The 15,767-nt window shown below is 58.1% G+C and overlaps 5 protein-coding genes across 5 annotated transcripts; 2 read left to right on the top strand and 3 right to left on the bottom strand.

Moving 5' to 3' along the window:
* Positions 1–50: 50 nt before the first annotated feature.
* Positions 51–1,856, bottom strand: CkaCkLH20_11181 (uncharacterized protein; the record flags this gene model as incomplete). The annotated part of the gene is made up of 1 exon (XM_038893895.1): positions 51–1,856. One exon carries the CDS (start codon positions 1,854–1,856, stop codon positions 51–53), a length of 1,806 nt encoding a protein of 601 aa, XP_038740721.1.
* Positions 1,857–2,892: 1,036 nt separating this feature from the next.
* On the top strand, positions 2,893–7,135 carry CkaCkLH20_11180 (vacuolar assembly; the record flags this gene model as incomplete). Its single annotated transcript, XM_038893894.1, has 5 exons — positions 2,893–3,327; positions 3,380–3,406; positions 3,455–4,449; positions 4,500–6,243; positions 6,290–7,135. 5 exons carry the CDS (start codon positions 2,893–2,895, stop codon positions 7,133–7,135), a joined length of 4,047 nt encoding a protein of 1,348 aa, XP_038740720.1.
* A 137-nt stretch (positions 7,136–7,272) lies between these two features.
* CkaCkLH20_11179 (uncharacterized protein) lies at positions 7,273–8,289 on the bottom strand (the record flags this gene model as incomplete). The annotated part of the gene is made up of 1 exon (XM_038893893.1): positions 7,273–8,289. One exon carries the CDS (start codon positions 8,287–8,289, stop codon positions 7,273–7,275), a length of 1,017 nt encoding a protein of 338 aa, XP_038740719.1.
* A 536-nt stretch (positions 8,290–8,825) lies between these two features.
* Positions 8,826–9,539, top strand: CkaCkLH20_11178 (cytidine deoxycytidylate deaminase; the record flags this gene model as incomplete). The annotated part of the gene is made up of 1 exon (XM_038893892.1): positions 8,826–9,539. The coding sequence occupies one exon, from the start codon at positions 8,826–8,828 to the stop codon at positions 9,537–9,539; it is 714 nt and encodes a 237-aa protein (XP_038740718.1).
* Positions 9,540–10,339: 800 nt separating this feature from the next.
* CkaCkLH20_11177 (uncharacterized protein) lies at positions 10,340–12,013 on the bottom strand (the record flags this gene model as incomplete). The annotated part of the gene is made up of 1 exon (XM_038893891.1): positions 10,340–12,013. The coding sequence occupies one exon, from the start codon at positions 12,011–12,013 to the stop codon at positions 10,340–10,342; it is 1,674 nt and encodes a 557-aa protein (XP_038740717.1).
* Positions 12,014–15,767: the final 3,754 nt, after the last annotated feature.

The following is a 15,767-nucleotide window of genomic DNA, read 5'->3' as shown; positions in this document are numbered from 1 at the left end:
GATGTCCCGGAGATCATGGGTGGCGAGGCGCCGCGTGCAGGCTTTTGACACTAATAAAGCCGAGGACCACCGGGCTGAGCCCCAAAGATCTCATTCCACCTGAGCTCGCGCTCCGTAAGCTGCTCCTTCAGTTCTCCCTTGAGGATCGCCTCCCAGTTGGGAAGCGGCGGCGCCGTCTCCCAGTGGGCCGGGCTGTGCTTGAACCATTCCTTCTCCCAGGCACGCGGGCCCCACGTCCGCGCTTGCACGATCAGCTCCGCGACGTCCCACGGGGTTCCCGGGAAGAATTCGCAGCGGACGTTCGACGTTCCGTCAACCATGTCCCGCACGGCCTGGGGAAAGTCTTCGAAAAAGTACCCCCAGAAGCCCGGTCGGTCCTCGTGGGTTTGGGGCTCGCGGTAGGACATGATGGCCCGGGGATGCGGGCGGCCGTACCTGAAGACGTCCTGGCCTCTACGCTCGGGCCAGGACAGGCCGTCGCCCACCGACGCGACCCAGGCCTGCTGCCAGGCCACGTCCCGGTGCACGACGCAGTCGAATATCTGGGTGCACAGCTCGGGGACGCCGTCGTCGGCGAGGACGAGCGAGAAGGAACCCGGGGGCATGCCGGCCGGGCCGAGCGCCGCGGCCTCCATGACCCAGGGGGCCAGGTTGCCAGTTATCTGGTCCGAGTGCAGGAGGCTCGGGGTGCTGCGGGTACCGACGTGGCCACACCGTTCCGCGGGGGTCGGGTACCTCAGATCCGGCAGAAAGACGTTCGTCCAGAGGCTGACCCGCCGCTCGATGCGCAGGAGGGGGTACTCCCGGCAGAAGGGGACGAGGCCGAGAGCGTGGGACTCGGGGTGGGCGACGGCCTCGTGGTCTTCGCGGAGGACGACCTTGCGCATGTGCTTGCGCGTGTGGTGCGGGGCGGACCGCAGGAAGTGGATGGCGGCGGCGGCGGCGGAGAAGCGGTACTTGGACCTGTCGTTCTGGGCGATGATCTCCTTGATATGGCGGTCGGCGGAGAGCGAGGCCTCCAGGGTGGCCAACTCCGCTGGCGACGGTATGTCCCAGGGCTCGGTGGTGTTTCCGATGATTCCGTGGGGATACCAATAACGCGGGTCGAAAACGTCCGTGTATGCTTCCGAGGGGCAGGGAGGGAGCCAGGCGCGGATGGCGGGGACAACTTCGGGGTTGTCGACGGCGACGCGCAGGGCGTGTCTGACAAAGTCGCGGTAGACGGAGGGGGTCTCGCCGTAGGGGCCGTGGCGGGTGTTCATGAGGTGCCAGTTGGCGACGCGCGAGAGGGAGGGCACGGGAGGGCGTTCGGACCGGAGGCCATGCAGGAGCGGGGCGAACTGCGGGTAGGCGGCGCGGATGTGGGCGACAGCTTGCTCGGGGAGGCTTGGGGCGAGGGAGTTGAGCATGGCGGTTCTGAGGTAGCCGAGGCCGTCGACGACGAGGCTTCCGAAGACGTGTGCGCGGATGGTGAGGTGGTCCGAGTAGAGGGTGGTGAAGGTGATTGTGTTGAGGGCGAGGGCGAGGCCGCCGCGGTCGAGCTCGTGGGCGATGCGCTTGCAGGTGTAGACGAGGGCGAGGTCGAGGGAGGATCGGGGCTGGCCGTCGGCCCGTTTGAGCTTGCCGGTCGCGAAGGTATCTTGATCGCAGAGGTACCCGTCCTGGACGACGAGATAGTGCCAGTAGACGAGGTCTCGCAGCTCGCGGGGGAGGCGGAACAAAGGGCACGCCATGGTTGACTTGTCTTGGGTCATGTCGGCGCCGAGCTCGTTGTGAGGGGAGTATGTCGCGATGGTGGTGGGATGTCTGGTGTTTATGGGAAAAGAAGCGCGGCTGATCAGAGACGATTTCCCCATGGCGGAGGACGACATGGGAGGGGGGAACTTATATACATAGAAAGAGTCGTGCACTGAGGCCTTTTGGGTTTCGGAGATTTGTCCTGGTCGTAAAGGTTGATTGATGTCGACGGCTACCTTATCTGGAGTACTTGGAAATGCTCGGAAGAATGGTGACTTGGTGGGTACCGACAGATAGCGACTACCAGCTGCCTTGGCTGACGGTGGCGCCAGGCCGCCAAATCGGCAAACTCTGCTTCTCGAGTGTTTGTGGAGGGCGCGATGTCTTTTGCCTTTTCTCCTTCATGGCCGTGCTGCGTGGTATTTTTTCTTGTGTCCTGAGAGCACTGATGGCTCCCGACTCGCTCAGGATGGAGGTGGTGTGTTGGCTAGAAGACCACCCAGCCCCGTCGGGTGTAGGAACCGAGTCGTAGCCGGGCTGAAGATCTCAGTTGATTTATTTGGATGCGTGGATAAAAGTCGGGTGCAATGTCCTCACAGAACATTATAAGCGGCATCGAGAGTCCGCCTTGAGAAGGTTGCATGATGAAGAGGCGCTTCGTTCATTCGAGCATTGCTGCGTAATCTCCGACGGTCCGTAGCCATTTCGCCGATGTGTAATTGGGCTTATTTTGACCTATAGGGCACCTATCGCGGATCGAAATCTCTTCTGTTGCAGGTAAAATCAATAATGTGAACTTTTTCGGTGAGAATGAGGAATAAAGTGAGGCCTTCCAGGTTTACGACGGACCTGGAAGCATCCAGAGGAATGGGCCTGACACTGCCCGGACCGCACACCGCACACCGCCGGACCGTAGCGGACCGTCAATACGTACTTCCCCCTCGGCTGCTTACCTAATGTTCAGGTCGTGACGTAGCGGGTACCGTAGCTCACCGAACTGAAGGAAGCTTAGCTCTTGCTGCTGCTGCCATTGACCTCGCTCCTCCTCTGAAACCCGACCTCCCTCTCCGGACCTTGATCGACATCGCCAGAGCTTCGCCCGTCGCATCGCCCGCTAGCCATGCCACTGCTCACGCCTACCGCATCCCTGGCACAATGACGGAAGCTTCACCAGAACCGGCGCCGGTCGACGCCCAAACGAAGCCCGTCGTCGACGACTCCGACTCCGACTCCGATTCCGATCATCAGCTTCCCAGTCCGTCCCGAGAAACCGCCTCTCCTACGCAACAGGGCAAGGCAGCCGAGTCTTCAGACAATGATGGCGACGGAGGTCCTGCGCCCGCCAGTGTAGCGGGGCAAAAGGCGGAGAAGAAGCCCCAAGACCAACATGCGGAACACGAAGAGGAGGACGACGACGAAGACGATGATGACGAGGAAGAGGACGATGACGACGATGATGAAGAAGATGACGATGATGATGATGAAGATGAGGAACCTAGACTCAAATACGCCAGGTTAACACAGCACCTTGGCCCCATCTACCGTAATGGCGACGCGACCAGCGCCTTCCTTGTGGCTGGCGACAAGATGGTATGGCCTGCCGCATCAAAGTCTCGTCGCACGCTGACCTCAATCCTCCTAGATCATCGGGACGCATAATGGCACTATTGTAGGTATTGACTGCTTGCTGCAACGCCCTTGCTGACGAAACGCGTAGCACGTAATCCAATTGCCCATGTTCCAGTCGCTCCGAGTCTACAAAGCCCACTCCGCATCCGTGACGAGCATCTCCATCTCGCCGAATCCTCCCCCACTACCGACGGCACGCGCCGAAGCCGTCCAGAGACTGGCCCAGGAAGCCGCCGACAATGTCGCAAGACGCCCCCCGTCCGTGCAGTCGGGATCACCAGCGGCAGCCTCTCGAAAGCCCAAGGAACCCACCCCGATCCCGAACACGCCCTCCAATAACATACACGTGGCTACCTCGTCGATGGATGGCAACGTCTGCGTCTTCTCCCTGACCGACCCGAAGGACGTTCAATTGCGCAACTTCGCCCGCCCCGTGCAGGCTGTGGCACTGTCTCCCGATTACAAGAACGATCGGACGTACCTTTCGGGTGGCCTCGCTGGCCAACTGATCTTGACCGTCGGTGGATCGCCTGGCCGAAGCACATCCACGACGGTGGGAACGGCGGCCGCAACTGCCTCTGGCTGGCTCGGTAGCATGGGACTCGGTGGCAACGCCGGCAAGGACACAATTCTACACTCCGGAGAAGGCACCATCAGCACCATCAAGTGGTCCTTGTCCGGGAAGTACGTCGTTTGGCTCAACGAGCACGGCGTCAAGATCATGCGTTCGAAGCTGCACTTGGAAAGCGGCGACTCGGACGACGCTTGGAAGCGCATCGGACACATCGATCGCCCCCAAACCGACGAATGGGAAACCATGGCAAGTGTCTGGAAGGGCAGAGCCGAATGGATCGATGAGCAGGCGGTGGAAACGGACGATGCCGATGCTCCTCGGCAAGAGGCCGAGGGGCCTTCTGCGGCCGACGGCTTGAGACAACAGACCTCGTCCGGCTCCAAAAGCATCGAGAGACTCGTCGTCGGATGGGGAGGTACCATATGGATCATCCACGTCCACCCGGGCACCCCCAGCACTGGCAAACGCGGCGGCGAAAGGACGATCGGCCGTGCCGAGATCGCGAAGCAGTATGTTGCCTTACAAAATCGGGCGCGACGACGAGCTAACACGGGCACAGCCTTCGCATGGATTGCATCATTTCTGGAATTTCGTTATATACCCAAAATCTCCTCCTTGTTTTAGCATATGTTCTGCCAGACGACGACGAAGAAAGCGGCGAGGATGAGGTACGAGCGGGCAAGGGCCACAAGTCGAAGCCTTCGACGACCTCGACTAGTAGCGAGCCGTCCGGGGGCATCAAGCGACGACAAAACCACCTTCCGCCGGAACTGAGGCTCATCGACCTCACGTCCCAGGCCGAAGTCGACAAAGACGGTCTCAGCGTGAGCAGATATGAGAGGCTCACTTCCGGTGATTATCATCTTGGCGTTCTGCCGGCCCAGAATGCGGCGTCTGCCGTCTCCGCGTCCCGGGGAGCCCTCGACACCATTGCTGGGTTCGGGTCCGACATGTGGAGTGCGGCCACCAATCCGAGAGCGTTATTCAGCTCCGGCGCGAGTATCAGAAGCAGGAACAGTGGCGACGACGTGTCGAGCACGCAAGTCCCGAGCATGGCCGGCGGCCCCCGCCGACAAGCAACGCAGACGGTCCATCCCAACCTGATCAAGCCAGGTGTCAAGATCTTCATTCACAGCCCGTTCGACTTCATCCTGGCGACGAAACGGGATCTCGGTGACCACTTGGGTTGGCTGTTGGAGCATCAAGAATACCGAAAGGCTTGGGAGCTGTTGGATGAGCACCCCGAGATCATGGCATCGCCGCCGGAAAACCTTCACGAGTTGGTCCCCTCGACACCGGACAAGAAGCAGGGTAGCCAGGACGACCTGCTGGACGACGGGTCATCTGTGATGGGGTCAGTTGGTCTCGCGAGGCATCCGAACTCTTCGGCCCAGAAAGAAAAGAGGCGAATCGGCGAGTTGTGGGTTCGAGAGCTGATTGAAGCTGGCAATTGGGCCGAGGCTGGGCGAGTCTGCGGCAAAGTTCTCGGATCCTCTGATCGGTGGGAGAAATGGGTCTGGACGTTCGCCGGCGCCGACAAGTTTGACGACATCACCAATTACATCCCGTCCGAGCCCATGTACCCACCTATCCCGGGCACCATTTACGAAGTCGTCCTCAACCACTACATCCAAGCAGACAAGCTGCGGTTTCGGGAGTTGTTGGACCGCTGGTCGCCTGACCTTTTCGACATCAAGACCGTCACCACCGCCCTGGAGAACCAGCTCAAGTATCGCGATGTTCGCGAGGACAGCATCGAGGGTGGGGAGAAGGGACGCGACTGGAAGATTGTCATGGAATCCTTGGCACGTCTTCACGAGGCGAACGGGCGGTATCGGGAGTCGTTGAAGTGCTACATCAAGCTCCAGGACGCGGACTCCGCGTTCCGGTTGATCCGCGACAACCACCTCGCGGAAGCAGTCGCGGACGACATCCCCAGCTTCATCGGCTTGCGGGTGCCCTCCAAGCATGATCACATGCGCGAACCCGACTTTGAGGCTGCCACCTCGGAAGCAATAACTCTACTTGTCGATGAGGCACAGCATGGGCTGGTGAAGCCATCGGTCGTCGTGTCGCAACTGCAGGAGAAGAACCTCAAACTGTACCTGTACTTTTACTTGCGTGGCCTCTACAAGGGCGAAGGTATTGAAGAGCACTCGGGAGAAAACAAGGACCGGCTTTTGATGGAAAGCCAGTCACTCGTGGACGAGTTTGCCGACTTGACGGTGCAACTTTTTGCGAAATACGATCAGGCCCTGCTGATGAGCTTCCTGAAATCATCGACGTCGTACACGTTTGAAAAGGTACGCCGACCCTGTCCCGGGCTTAGGACGTCGCTAACAGCCACAGGCGGTGCAAGAGTGCGAGATGTACAAATACGATGACGAGCTGGTCTACCTCTACTCCAAGACGGGTCAGATGAAGCGGGCGCTCTACCTCATCATCGACCGACTCAAGGACGTGAAGAAGGCCATCGACTTTGCCAAGCAGCAAGACGATCCGGACCTTTGGGAAGACCTCTTGGACTATAGCATGGACAAGCCGAGCTTCATCCGCGGCCTACTCGAGGAAGTAGGCACCGCGATCAATCCCATCAAGCTCGTAAGGCGCATCCCCGAGGGACTGGAGATTGAGGGTCTCCGCGAAGGCCTGAAGCACATCATGAAGGAGCATGAGATCCAGCACAGCATCAGTTCCGGTGTTGCCAAGGTCCTGCGAAGCGAGGTCGCCGCCGCACAGAACGAGCTGCGCAGCGGTCAGCGCAAGGGTATCAAGTTTGAAGTGGTCCTGCAATCGATCGAGCACGTCGATGTCAGGGTGCGGGATGTCGTTCATCCGCCAATCGGCGCCGAAGAGGTGGAGGACCGCTTCCTGCAGCCGAAGTCGGAGCAGCCGGGGCACACGCACCGGGCTCCCAAACCGGGGCATTGTGCCGAGTGTCATGAGTCATTTTCCGAATACGAGGTGGAGACGCTAGTGGGCTTTGCATGCGGGCACGTCTTCCACCTCTCCCATCTGCTCGAGGTGCTCTACCCGGGCAGGAAATTGGAAACGGAGTATGGCGCGGGAAGCGAGGAGTCCATCCGTAGCGGGTACCGAGTGGGTAGCAAGGTCACGCATGCGCGTTTGCTCAAGGATCGCATCAGGGAGGGGTGTACCGTGTGCACGCAGCGAAGCGCCGATGTGCCCGCGTAGAATCAATCTGTAACGATGGTGGGCCGAGTGCATGCGACGGGGATAGCCTGTCTTTTTTTCTCCTCTTCTGCGAGCTTGATAATACTACTTGAAAATGACAAACAAAAGTCCACTTGTCCAAATCGCGCATCCCAAACCTAGGATCCGACACTGGTGATGTCCATGTACTTGGCGACGGGCTTGAGAGCGACCGCGTCCTTGGCAGCCTTGTCGGCTTCCTTGTTCCACGCGCGAGGGATCTTCCAGAACTTGACAATGACCCGTTGGTCGCGGCGGAGGTCGTCCATCGCCTGCAGGAGCAGCAGCCACAGATCGCGGTTCTTGGTGGGCCGGCCCTTGCGGTCGCTCCAGTCGCGCCAGCGCCACTTCTCCACCCAGTCCGTGGCGCCCTCGGCGACGTAGACCGAGTCCGTCGCGACGACGATGCTCTCGACGCCGTCGAAACACCACTTGCGGAACGTCAGCGCGGCGATGGTCGCGCGGAGCTCCGCCCGGTTGCTCGTCTGCGGGCGCTTGTTCCCGTCCGGGCCGACCTCCTCCAGCCTGAAGGACACCCGGCCGTCCGCCGTGCCGTTGAAGACGAAGCCGCAGCCCCCGCGGGCGTGCGGCTTGCCGTTGTCCGAGCACGCACCGTCCGTGTAGATCAGCATCTCGCGCGGCCGGTGCCAGCTGCGGAACCCGGCGCGTCTTTCCTCCACCCCCGCCGCCGCCGCCGCCGCCGGGGCCGGGGGATAGAGGTCCTGCGGCCTGAGGCCCTCCTCGCGGGGCTTGGCCTTGCCCGGGCGCCACGGGTAGACGCCGGCGTGGGCGAAGGGGATCCCGCGGATGGCGTCCCGGATGACGGGGAGGCCGCCGGCGGGGACGGGCCTCGGCCTGGCGGCGATCTTGCGGGTGCCCCATTTGCTGCGGACGAGGTCGGAGTAGGAGACGTTGCGGGGTTTCCTGTCGACGGGGTCGCGGCCGAAGAGGCCTCCTCCTTCTTCCTCCTCGTCGTCGGAGAGGTAGTCGTCGAAGCCGAGGTCGTGGCTCCAGTCCCTGCGGCAGTCGCGGCAGACGTTGCGTTTGTGGTCTGCGCAGACGGTTATCCAGTGGCCGTTTGGGAGTCGCTCCCAGCGGAACGGCAACGGGATCGGGGCGGCGGCGGCGGCGGACATGATGGGCTGTCGTCGTTTATTGTTTTGTGAGGACGCAGGCTTCGGGGATGTCTTGTCTTGGCTGGCCCTTGGTGGTTCGGCCGCAGAGATAAGATGATGGGTTCGGATGATGTGTGAGGTGGGATAGGGCCCAGAGGGCAGAGGGATCATCCTTATCAAGTTGTCGACATGCCATCCCCGCGTTAGAGTCTAGCCGTCATCAAACGCGCAGGGGAGAGTTTGAAGACATGGGGGTTCGTGCCGGTCCAGGGGTGTGATGATTGTGGATATCAAAAAGCGACATGGATGAAGGTGATGGGTGCCCCGCCCCCGATTACATTGCATATGGATACAGGGGTGTTAACTGGACCTCCAAGCAGAGGAGGAAAGAGGAAAAAGAAAAGAGAAGTGGGTTCCTGCGTCGTATTCAGCGGTAGGATGGAAACTGGGGTTGGTCTCGAAACTCAGCCACGCAAGCCGGGATGCACCTCACGACAATTGATAGCTGACCGATGAAGAAACCCGTTGTGTGAATCACGATCGGAGACATCATCAAGATGGAAGCCCGATTCGCATCTCGGGGTGGGGTCTGGCTTTGCGGGGCGGATGAAAGTTGTTACCCACCTCCCGAGATGCTGCCCCAGGTGGTGCGTGCCCTGCCCCGCAAAGCCGGGCCCCACGCCGTACCTTATCTCAACCTCATCCGTCTCCCCAAAAAACCAACCCTCATCAAGGACCCTCCCCCGACCAAAACGCAAACCATGACTCCCGCAACCCCCGACCCCAAAATCCTCCGGCGCTGCGTCGAACTCGCCAGAGAAGCCCTCGACGCGGGCGACGACCCTTTCGGCTCCGTCCTCGTGGGCGCGGACGGCGCCGTCATCCGCGAGGACCGCAACCGCACCAAGACGGGCGACGGCACCGCCGGCAGGCCCGACGCGACGCTGCACCCGGAGTTCACCCTCGCGCGCTGGGCGCAGCTCAACCTGACGGACGAGGAGCGGGCCGGGGCCTCGGTCTACACGTCCGGCGAGCACTGCCCCATGTGCGCGGCCGCGCACGCCTGGGTCGGGCTCGGCGCCATCGTGTACGTGTCCTCGACGGAGCAGTACGCGTCGTGGTTGGAGGAGTTCGGGGTCCGGCCGGGGAGGAAGGTGGCGCCGCTTCCTATCCGGCAGGTCGCGCCGAATGTTCCTGTGCGGGGACCGATTGCTGGGCTTGCGGAGGAGGTGAAGGAGCTTCATCGGAAGAGGCATGCGGCTGGGGTTTGAAGATTTGAAGGGGGGACTAGGGGTAGGAGGCGTCGAGGGAGTTGTGGGTGGGAAGAGTCGTGGCGTTGAATAGAAGGCTTGGTTTGGGGTCCGGGTTTGGAGGGGCTGGGGTTGACGAGAGATTTACGAAGCGAAAAAGAGGAGGGTGACGGATTATTGCTGTACGAGAGCGGCCTCTCCTTGAAAATAACATTTCAAATAGATCCAAAACCCAAACATACGTTCCGTCGCAGCCATCCAACTCGGTTTTCACCACCTTCCGCATCCAGGCCGAGCCAGTTGACGCGGATTAGATCGGAGCCGGAGGCTGGAGCCTGCTTTGACTTCAAGGAATCTCACCCAACGACTTGGCAATCGTCTCGAACAAATCGAATTCATTTGAAATGAGAGTTTCGTGTGGGATTCTAGAAGTGATGTTGAGTCAAGTGCAACAGAGGTGTTGGCGTAGAGTGAGGGGTCTTGAGGCGATTTTATTGCAAGTAGTCTACAGTATGAAGGATCAGTCCCTCTCAAATCATTGGTGCTTCAGGCTCCTTTTATAATTATAACGACCTCGTACCGCATGCTAGTCTCTAAGGTCCTATTAACCTCCTTCCTAGCGTATCCAGCCCCATGTGACATGTAATCTCACTTCCCATAAGAGCGATGACACGGAAAATATATACCAGCAAGACATGACGAGAGACATAGCTGAGCACTAAGTCACGATACTATCCATTCATAAGTTCGGAACTTGAGTATACTTCAATCTTGCAACTTCAGTTAACACGTATCGATCTGATGGTTCGATGTCTTGATCACTAGAATTGTTTCGAATACACCTCCCAATTCCTGCCGTTCTCGCAGACAGCATCATCGCACCACAAGAGATGTTTCGTCTCTTCATCAGACGTCGCCCCGTACGATCGCGGCTCAAGAAACTTGTGAAAACTCGCAGTCGACTTCTTCCTCGGGCTATCCACGGCGGCGTAGGAGACCCGCTGCAGAAAGACGTGTCCGCCCTTTCGCTTCCACGAATACGTCGTCTTGCAGCAGCCGCACTCGACGTCATGGCGGCGCATGCTGCTGCCGTACGGATGAGATATGAAGGTCCTCTTGGACGGGTCTCCCGGCAATTGACACCTTCGCTTCCGACAGCTGAAGGCATGTATACCCGACTCGGAATCGGAATCGTAGTTTGTTCCGCCGCCGCCGACTCTCGTGTCGTGGCCGAAACAGACGCAGTGTCGCGGGTCGAAGGGCCGCAGGAGCTGGCCGTTCCGGAAGGTGAAGTGCGGACAGAGGATGTCCCCGTACATCTCCCCCAAGCCCTCCAAAGCCCTTCGCACGTCTTGGTCCGACACGCGTTCGTTCCGAGGGATCTCGAGAACCGGCAGTGTCCACTCGACGAGATACGTAATTCCAGTCCCGTCGGCGCTGCCGCGGTATTCGGGCCACGTCGATCTCAAGACGGATATCGCAGGCGGGCTGACTTCCGGCGAACGGCCCCCGAGACCGCTGTGGAAGGCGATGTCCGCGCAGCGCTGGCACTTGTCTACGACGAATCTGTCGTGCGGGCTCAGCGACGTGCCGCCGTTCTGCCGTACCCAGCGCAACAGCGCCGCGGGATTAACCGTCTTGTGGGCGCACAGTCTAAGCCTGCCCTGCGCGCCGACGCATTCACGTGCCCGATTATCGACCTCCCTTCGCTGATCTTGCGAGAAGTGTATGTATCGGTGGTTTGCCTTGCAGCGGGAGCAGTGCAGCTGGCGTTGCATGAATATGATTCGTCGGTCGTAGTCCGCCGAGTCCCTCGTTCTCAGACAGGAACCGCACAAGGCGCTCTTTTTGGCCTGTCTGACCGTCTCGGGGCTGTTCTCGAATCGTTTGACGGCCCTCTTCGGGCGGAAATAGTCCGTCGAGCGGTGGTACCTGCTGAAGGTCTTGTCGTGGTACAGCCGCCAGAAGGTGAACGAGGTCTGGCGCAGCATGAAGAGGCCCGCGGTGTTTGTCGCGCCCAGGATCTTGAGTAGTAATTCGTCGGGGAGGCGGAGGATGTTGCTGTGGCGGAGGTTCCGGTCGAACGCGACTTCCCAGCTGGTACGGGTGTCGAATTCAGTTTCGGTGGATGAGTTTTGTCTTTGGGCAGGTCTGGAGGGAGGTGTCATGAGGGATGGCTGGTGAGGTTCGGCGGTCAGGACCAGGAAGGACGGGGAGAGATCATGGAGCTGAGTGTTCTCGTTGACCTGTACCTGAACCATCCTGGGCTGCGAGGGCGGGTGGGTAACTTGGTCGTACGACTCGGGTTCTTGATCCTCATCATCGTCGGCTGATGTTGCTGGGACTTGATCTTCTGATGTCTTCCGAGATGTCTTCAGACTGCGGCGTGTTCCGATACGCAAGCATGCCAGAATGAGGCTGAGTGCTCCAATGCATGCCATGATGCCCGAGTTGGAAGTGAAGAAGCCGGACAAGTCTTTGAGGAGCATGTCCATCTTAGCCGTGTCTAATGACTACTGGTAGGTTGAATGGGCAAGCAGAGCCTGAAGACTGGGTAAAATTCGTACGAGTTGCAAGTCATCACACTAGCAGGAGACAACAAGCAGAGTTTGCTCGGTGAAGTCGAGGACATAAAACACCAATAGAGTTTATTGAGAACTTGGTAATAGAACCTGGGTGACTGCATCAAATGAGGTTATCAAGTCTCCATTTCGATATGAAGTGAAGGCAGTGGTTGGCGCCGTTCCAGCGAATCCCATTCGCATGAGATATCTTATCGAGGCGGGATGGATAGACACATGTAGGAACCTGATCGACCTTGGTGTTCTCGATCGAACTCACCGAGTTATGAGTTTACAGGCGGACCAAAGCCATGTACTTCAACCAGCCAAAGAGTGAAAATACCTCTATGCACCAACACAGCCTACATTCAGGTTTTCACATCATGATCAAATTTCTTCATTGGTTTCCCAAAGATCAATGTAGATGTACTCATTTTTGAAAGACTAAAGTGAAGCGACTGTGATGACGTTGTCGCCGAATGAGATCTGGTACGCCTGGTGAGTTGACCTCTTCAAGCGTCTCAATGAACACTCATTGTATTGGGCGGCATCCAGGTTGATGGCGTTGAAGGTCTGTGCCCTTCTGCGGGGCCGACGTTTGCGCTAGACCGTTACTTTTACCAGCACGTTTCGCTATGAAAACGATGATGCAAGGCTCACTTTTCGGCTCCGGTTCATCATCAGACGATTCATTTTTTTCCGTGTTGATTGTTCTGGACAGATTGTTGAGGCTTGCCGGTTCTTGTTCGGCGGAAAGATTTCTGCGTTCCGGACTGTGTGTGACTGGACGCTGTGGATCCCGTGACCTGGATTGGCTCGGTGAGAACAAGGTCACGAGTTTTGTGAGGGGAGAGACCCGGCATCTCGGGTGCTAAGGCCATCCATCCATCGCACCAAAGGTGGGGAGCAACGACGTCCATCCAGGCACGCATCGTCGAAATCGGCCTGAGCGGTGAGACTAATGCGGAATATCTTGGTATCGATTCAATCGTCAGGACGTAGGGATTTAGCGTTGGCGATGAGGGTCTTACGAGCTTGTCTTGTGGCCACAGGCGCAGGGATGAGGGTGATTGAGAGAAGGCAACTCAAGAGTGCTGTAGTCTCGTTTTTCGTCTCATCTCGTTCCGGCTAGGCGTGGTGACAACCCCGGATGGATGATGAACAAAAGCTGTAATGCTCTGCACTATGAGAACAGATGAGAATAGTAGACGAAAAGTAACTGCTCGGTAAATAACAGAGCAGGGAATCCAGGCAAATGAATAGAGCGATGCACATCCATTCCATCCACTTACCTAAGAAGCGAGACAGCAAGGTAAAAAGCCACCAGCCCCCGGCGACATGATCGAGACAGGCTGGCCAGGTCATTTACTCCTCAGTAGCAAAAGTGTGTGACGCGAGATGGATGGGAAGAGCAGAAGAAGAGAGTGATGAGGTGAGATGAGGGAAGAATCGCTCTCGTGCTCAGTGGGCAGTCCGTCTAGCAAACGGATACGATGATAGGCGGGCAAGCACGAAGCGGAGCAGGTTAGATATCGCGGTGGTGTGCCATGAGAGACGCTGGATAGTATGGAGCAAGTCGATCAAGCTCAAATTCGAAAGCTTTGAAATGGATAGGTAGTCGAGAGGGACGGCATGGATGGATGACATGGGGTGAGGTGGGTGTGAAGGAGGGAGGGGCATTTGGTGCCATTGTGATCCGATGCAATGCCACGCCTCTTTCCGTCGCTGTTTCCCTCCCCGAGAATATTTTCGATATGTTGCTGGCAGATACAAATCAGGACAGAATCTCCGTCAATTTTATATTTCTTTCTTTCTTGTGTATGTTGGTTGGGAGAACGCTGTATCAGGTTGGAAGGAAGGAGCGGATCGAGGCACCGTCAGGAAAGATGGACAGACACTGTGGGGTCGTACGGAGGAAAACAGAAAATGGACGCAGGCGGGAAGGAGGCGGCCGGTAAGGTACTTCTTGCCATGTACTGCACATAAATCGCCCAACGTGCCCCCTTCCTCCCCTCTTTCTCTTCTTTATTTCTTCCTTTTTAAAATCTCTCCTCCGCCTCTCTGTCGCCTCTTTTTCTTGCCGTCTGCTGCTTCGTTATGCTTCAATTCGTGTTGCTGCCCATCTGCGGCCGCTGTTGTCCTCCATGATACAGGCAGTGACTTGGAAGCGGTACCTTGAACTCGCCCTCACGATCGTATCGTTCCTCCACTATCGGGCTGTATAAGTCTCAGCAATCGACTCAATCGACCAGCAAAACAGCCCACACGCGACGACAGACAAAAGTATACGAAGAGCAAGAATCATCGCCAGAATCGCCGCCTTCGCGAAGCACGCCAGTACAACCGTCGAGCGCAGTTTCCCTCCCACCAAGCGTCCACGCAGTCAGTACCTAGTGGCTGGGCTGGGACCACTTGACGGACGCCGTCGACAAGGGTACTGTGCCACCTCTGGCCAGCTGGCCACCAATTCTCCATCATTCGCTCCAAGTTATGAAAACTGCCCCGACGATCCGGCAGTTCACTACAGTCGGTGTCACCGGCTTCGAGGATAAGAGCACCAGGAAACCGACCAAGAGGTAGTCAAGCCGGAGCCCAACCGACCCAAAACCCAAGCAAGCAGGCCGAAAAGTCACTTCATCATGCGAAAAGAGATCTCCAGAGGACAAGCCATGGGACCGCGGCCACTACCCTAACGGGCCAGTACCGGGCCAGGCCCAACCACGTCAGGCATGGGATCCCACCCCCCAAAAACGACAAAGCAAATCCTCAGAAAAGCCCGGACGCTACCGCCTCTGCCTCTGCCTTACCGCTGCATCGATGCCGGTACAGAGACAATCAAAAGCCGACGCGTTCGACTGCTTTTTCGCAAATTGCTACACAACCGCCCTAGAGGTCTGGAAGCGTCAACACTTTGGATGACAACTGGCCGGCAGTTTCGAGCAGGGTTGGCGATGCGCATTGTGGGTGCCGCCTTAACCAGGGCCATGTTACAGGAAGACGCGCCTGCAGATGTCAAGTTGGCCTGCTTTGGGCTTCATTGGCGGAGCATTCTGCTGTCAACCAGGGACAAGGACGGCAGCGGTGGTCTTGAGATACACCATTCGCGATTATCCAGCCATTACCCCGTGTCCAGGATCTGCAGCAGCGAGGACGTTCCACCGGACACGTTTCTGGATTGCAGGGCATGATGAGGTGTCAACTTGACATTCCATCAACTGGGTTTATTTCCAAGCAAGCGCCTGAGAAGTAGTACCTTGAGTACAGCGAGTTGTCGGGCTGGGCAACATCGTCATTCGAAGGACGCGAATCCGCTCAACAGCACCATTGCTATCACACATCCCTCTCGAGTTCACTAACTTGCGACATCTTGGCCTGTGTTGGCGCGAGAGACAGCCTGAGACATGAGAAACCGAGGCCATGTGGAAGGAGGCGTCGAGAGCTATGAGGCGCAATCAACCGAAGCTACCCGGCTTGAGGAATGGAAGTGTGACGACACTATCTCGGAATCCAAATGAGGACGGGTATCGACGATCAAAGGCAGAAGGGTATTCGTACTCGAGGAGAGCAAGTCTTGTAAACGGGATCTCCAAGACACAGAACGGTATTCTCGGTGACGAGACGAGCAATGGCTAACAAGATGCAGAGGATTGAAGCCTACCTGCCTACATGAGCGATGAGAAGTGTTAAC

The sequence above is a fragment of the Colletotrichum karsti genome (assembly GCF_011947395.1).
Source record: "Colletotrichum karsti strain CkLH20 chromosome Unknown Scaffold46, whole genome shotgun sequence".
NCBI lineage: Eukaryota > Fungi > Ascomycota > Sordariomycetes > Glomerellales > Glomerellaceae > Colletotrichum > Colletotrichum karsti.
The sequence above is the reverse complement of the archived record's forward strand: the minus strand, read 5'-3'. Positions and strand labels throughout refer to the sequence as shown.